Source organism: Triticum dicoccoides, chromosome 7A (genome assembly GCF_002162155.2).
Source record: "Triticum dicoccoides isolate Atlit2015 ecotype Zavitan chromosome 7A, WEW_v2.0, whole genome shotgun sequence".
In the NCBI taxonomy this organism is placed as follows: domain Eukaryota; kingdom Viridiplantae; phylum Streptophyta; class Magnoliopsida; order Poales; family Poaceae; genus Triticum; species Triticum dicoccoides.
In genome coordinates this window covers 700396176-700401233 of record NC_041392.1, presented here as the reverse complement: position 1 = coordinate 700401233, position 5058 = coordinate 700396176, and the positions used below count along the sequence as shown (strand labels likewise).

At 46.9% G+C, this 5058-nt stretch overlaps 1 protein-coding gene across 1 annotated transcript; it reads right to left on the bottom strand.

The window, feature by feature from the left end:
• Positions 1-1244: 1244 nt before the first annotated feature.
• Positions 1245-3907, bottom strand: LOC119329011 (U5 small nuclear ribonucleoprotein 40 kDa protein-like). The gene is made up of 2 exons (XM_037601993.1): positions 3698-3907; positions 1245-2496 (listed from the first exon to the last, which is right to left on the bottom strand). Exon 2 carries the CDS (start codon positions 2466-2468, stop codon positions 1428-1430), a length of 1041 nt encoding a protein of 346 aa, XP_037457890.1. The 5' UTR covers positions 2469-2496; positions 3698-3907; the 3' UTR covers positions 1245-1427.
• Between the last annotated feature and the right edge of the window lie 1151 nt (positions 3908-5058).

Below are 5058 nucleotides of genomic sequence, written 5' to 3'. Positions count from 1 at the left end.
TTTTAAATACATGATTAATATTTGTGAAAATGCATGAACGTATTTCTTAAAAAAAATCACGACTAATGCTTACATTTTCTAGAAACAAAAATAGTATAAATAAGAATGGAAGGAGAAAAAAGAAAAGTAAAACTTGACAAAATTGATAGTAACCGCATGTTAATTTTTTTGCACGAACAACAAACTAATACATCCGCCCGGTGCACCACACGTAGTCAATGGAGCAGCAGCACCGAACAAAAATACTGCCCAATCTCTGGCCCAACTCAGCTCAAAAACACACAAAGCAAAGACAAACAGGGCGGCCCAAAAAGCAACCAAAGGTGACATGGTATAGGCTGAACAATAAAGCAAAAAAGCAACAAAAAAACAGGTGACGTCAGCCGACTGAGACTTCGTGAAGTCTCAGTCGACTGAGACCTAGACAAACCCATAAGATAAAAGTAGGACTCCAGTAGTGCGCGGCGTCTGTTTCACGTGTCTCCGCTGGGCCTTTCCATGTTACCGGCTGATTTCACGTATGCACTAGGTTCAAGCACACGCACAACCACAAACGTAACATCCAACGGCAATTATTTTGTCAGAATGTTCATACACTAGCTAGAATTGTTTTGAAAGTATACAGGAAACTGATTCCATTTTGCCAAAACATGGTGTCTCAAGGTCTTACAGAAGTCAATATCGTCACATATACAAAATTTAACCCCACCATCAGCCAAATAAACACACTTTAAAAAATCAGAATTTTTTATATTAAAGAGAATTTTTACTATTATTTTTTATCTTGATATTAGTTATGAGTTGTATACAGGAAAGAAATGGAACCAGTGACGAAAACCGATTATTTTCATCAATAACAAGGGAGACCACCATGAGTATGGTGAATAAAAAAGACACTGCATGACAGTCATACTCTTTTGAACAGAGCCACATGAACATAGGTTGAAACAGCAGATCACGAAATAGAAGTTGACAGCTATGTTCAGACAGATTGTTGACAATCTACGATTGACTAAAAGAGGATCAACCAAATTTATTAATACATGGTTTGCCCTTGTGAGGCAATCTTTTAGCTGACTTAACTTTTTTTTCTGGTGATATATATAGCGCCAATAGAAACACGCCTAACAGAAAAAGGTAAGTTTACAGACTGTAACAGCATTTGACTTGATACACTAGTGAGACAACGTAATTCAGCAGGGAAAAGGCAAGTGAATCAGGTTTTCAGAGAGCACAGTAGTTAGTGATTAAAAGACAGAATGGCCACAAGTTTAACAACCGTAAGGGTACTGAACAAGTAGCAGTTTGAAAATTCGATCAGCAATCCAACATTCAATGTCTGACAGAGCAACATGGTACCTGCGGTCTTGAGTTCTCTTTCATACCCAAATATTACAGGAACTCCTAGCTGAGGAAATGGCAGCGACCTAAAGCTCCCCGAGATAAATCTGCTTGTCGCTGCCGCAAGATCCAATGATGGGCTCGGTAGGGTGGAAAGCGGTCTCATTGACGGAACCGTTGTGCCCAGGAAGCTTGTACAGGATCCGCCTCGATGTCGTGTCCCAGATGTAGACCATGCGATCAGCGCTCCCAGCAGTGACCTTGCGATTGTCAGGTGACCAGCTGCACTTCAACAGCGTCTTCTCAAAGTTGTGCTGATGCCCTGTAAAGGTCTTGATGTTGCGGTTCTCTGGTGCGTAAGGGCGCAGATCCCAGATCTTGAGCTCATTGTCCATCGCATTGGTGAGGAGGTACGACCCATCAGGACTAAGCTGCATCCCAGTTATCATGTCCTGATGTCCTTTGAGAGATTCTGTGACTTCATTCTTGCGAAGATCCCACCACTTGACGTCGTTGTCCAGACCACCCGTGAAAACCTTATCTGCGGCCTCTGAAAAGCTCACGGCGGTAATCTGGAACTTGTCTGGAAGTGTTTGGATAGCCCCTCTCTGACGCAGGTCCCAGAGCTTTGCTGTACCGTCGTCCGATCCACTCACAACAAGAGGTGGCCACTTACGTGACGGGCAACATGAGTTGACAAAGGATGAGTGCTCAGCCATCTTCTTAACCTGCTTACCAGTTTCAACATCCCAGACCCTCAAAGTCTTGTCAGGGCTTGCAGAGATTATCTGGCTCCCATCAGTGGTCCAGTGAAGATCAAGGATAGCATTCTTGTGCCCTCTCAGTACCATGTAGTTCTTACACTCACCATGGACATACCACAGGAAGATATCCTTGTCATGGGAGCCCGATGCTATCACAGTTCCAGCAGGGTTGAACTTCATGCAGTAGACAGCGCTCTGGTGGCCTGTGAGTAGCATTATCGGCGCCTCCAGACTGGATGAGCGTTGCTTCCCACCAGGCCCAAGGCCAAAAGCCTGGTTAGGATGTTGCTGCACGTTGCCCAGCTCCATTCCTGGCCGTGGGGCTGCAAGAGCCAAAGAATTGTTGCCTGGAGCGGAGTACATCTTCAAGTCTGTAGTGAAATTTACGTTCCTGTCACAAAGAAAAATATAAGATGACTGCAAGAAAATGAACAGAACAGAACAGACCTAGTCCACAGTAGAGTCTAGAGTCCAAACATATGCACACAAACATCTCTTCAGAAACAAAAATCATACATTATCCAGGTTTTCAATTTACAGACACATACAAGCACAAGTAGTACCACAGATGATATTTGCTAGATATAATTTTGGCAATGAGATTTAAGTAGAGCTGTGGTGATGTAACCCAGGTCAATATACACAAAATAAGGTTTACTGGTGGTACCCAGTGCCAGTAATCGAGCAGTAATTTAAAATGCTAGTAAGTTAGTTCACTGGGAGAACTGTGCAAAATTAAGCAGCAGTAGCAGAACATGTTTGGAGTAGCATCAACAGTTTTACAAATCAAATAGGCCACACAAGGGGCTGATCTAGGAACCTTGACAGGGATACCCGGAACAGGAGACTCAATCATGTGTGGCATACAGCCTACACACATGGAATTGCAGAGTAGAAGCACTGTTGGAGGCCACCAGGTCGGATTTGTTTTCCTAGAGATGCTCATGCATGGGTCCATCAGATGTGTGCAATGGTGGTCACCGGACTAGTAGTTGAACAATTTCTGGAGCGTTGGCTAGCAAGCTCCAGCCAAGTGATGCGTTCAGTTTATGAGGTCGGGGGTGTTCTTGCGTTAGAACTGTGGAAACAGAACCGCGCCAAGGCTGACGCATGTGCACCATGGGGTGTTCCTTTTTCTCAATTCCCCGAGCAGCCTGGCGCTGCTCCATGACCTTGACCTTTTATACCATGATGAACAAAAGCATCTATCTCAGAAATCTCCAGTACATAGACCACGGGGAGAACAAGTCCATGCATGACAAAATCGCAAAAATCAGAGTGTTAGCACCAACAATTTCGAGTTCCCTGTGCTACAAAGCTGCCCCGGAATTGCTCAGACGGGCAATCCCGCGGACTGGTGATAGGGCCCATCCAAACCGAAAGCTATATGCTACCACAACCTATCATGAACACGGTCCAAACGAAGTCAATTCTACACTGCATCTGAAGAACTGCTCTGTGTTCTCTCAGATTTCCTCCACAGCCTCTCCTGTCTCGCGCGCACGTGGAAACCCAGAAAAACACGAGAAAAGCAGTAGAATCTCTGCCCTACCGGGAGGCAAGGAAGTAGCGAAGGTCGTAGGGGGCGATACCTGAGCGGAAGCCCTAGGCTGGGGCTAGCCAGGCGGGAGGAAGCGGAGCGCTGCTGCTGCTGCTGCTGCTGTTGCTCGGGGACGGCGAGGTCGGAGCGGGCGCCGCGGGCAGGCGGCGGGAGGCGGGGGAGGGGGTTTCTCCGATCCGGCCGGAGGGGCGAGAGGTGGGAGGAGACGAGGCCGGCGGCGCGGTAGGGTGGGGTGGGTGCGTGGAGGATTCTGGCGGCGTCGTGTGGCCTTTGGGGTAGGCTCGGGCCGCGGTATTGGGCTTCGCGGTTGATGGGCTCGATATAGGCTGTGCCGTTACATGCTCTGGCCCGTATACTAACAAGAAGGCCTGTCCTTCTCAAAAAAAAAACACAGCTTGTTTGGCATTCAGCATTTGAGTCGGAATCGTGCAAATCATTTGCGAATTCCTACACCAACATGTTTGGCTGTCCTGGATTTGGGTGTCGGAAATCATTTCACAATTCCAGATGATTGAAACCGTATGTAAATCAAATCTTGTCCAAAAACCTGTCATTTATCAAATTCGCTCGTGCCCGACGCCCTTTCATATTGCCCCTGACTCCCCCTCATCTCACTCCAGCCGCCCAGGGAACCCATCGCCTCTCGCTCCGCCGCCCGGTGAACCCACCGCCCCGTAACACCCTCCTCAAACCGTATTCCATCCGCCATCAGGACCTCCACGACTGCACGCCAAGGGCAGCGCCGCTAGTGAGGGTGACCACGCGAAGGAGCCGACGCTTATTAGCTACAGGGAGGTGGGTGTCATGCTTACACAGCTGTGTTTGGTGCATCGGCATCATATCGACACCATCTTCTACCACAGTTCTCTCCACTTGTCTCGGCAGTAGATCCGGGTTGAGAAGAGGCCGATCCCTTCCCTGAACTAGGTGTTGGTGGAGAAGCTTGGGTAGCCCAGCAAGACCGCCACCCATCATGAGACCATCAAGCGGTTATGGAGAAACCTCCATATTATATTTAATGTAACCAGATGCTAGTTCCTGCACGAGTTCCTTGTGGCGGCTCTGGTGGGTTAGTTGCATTGTTTACTTTGGACTAAACCTAAGCTAGTTGCATAGTTTGTGTCAGGCTCATGATCTTTCGAATCTTTGCATGTGCATTAAGATTACAATCAGCTTTTCTGAGTTATGCTTCTAGTTGAGGTGCCTGTCCAGGGGCTACTTACATGTTATGAGTGTAGAGCACATGTACGTCACAAAAAAGCAAATTTTAAGAATTTTGTTGGACATGAAGTTGTGAAAAATGATTAATCAATACTCAAAAGCCATGGCATTGTCAAAAGTTAATTATATTCCTACTACAAGCCCTAGGGATGAGATTGAGTAAAGAGAGTA

Excerpts from the sequence above, each read along its gene's own strand:
- LOC119329011 (XM_037601993.1), bottom strand. The coding sequence starts at position 2,468 with ATGTACTCCGCTCCAGGCAACAATTCTTTGGCTCTTGCAGCCCCACGG.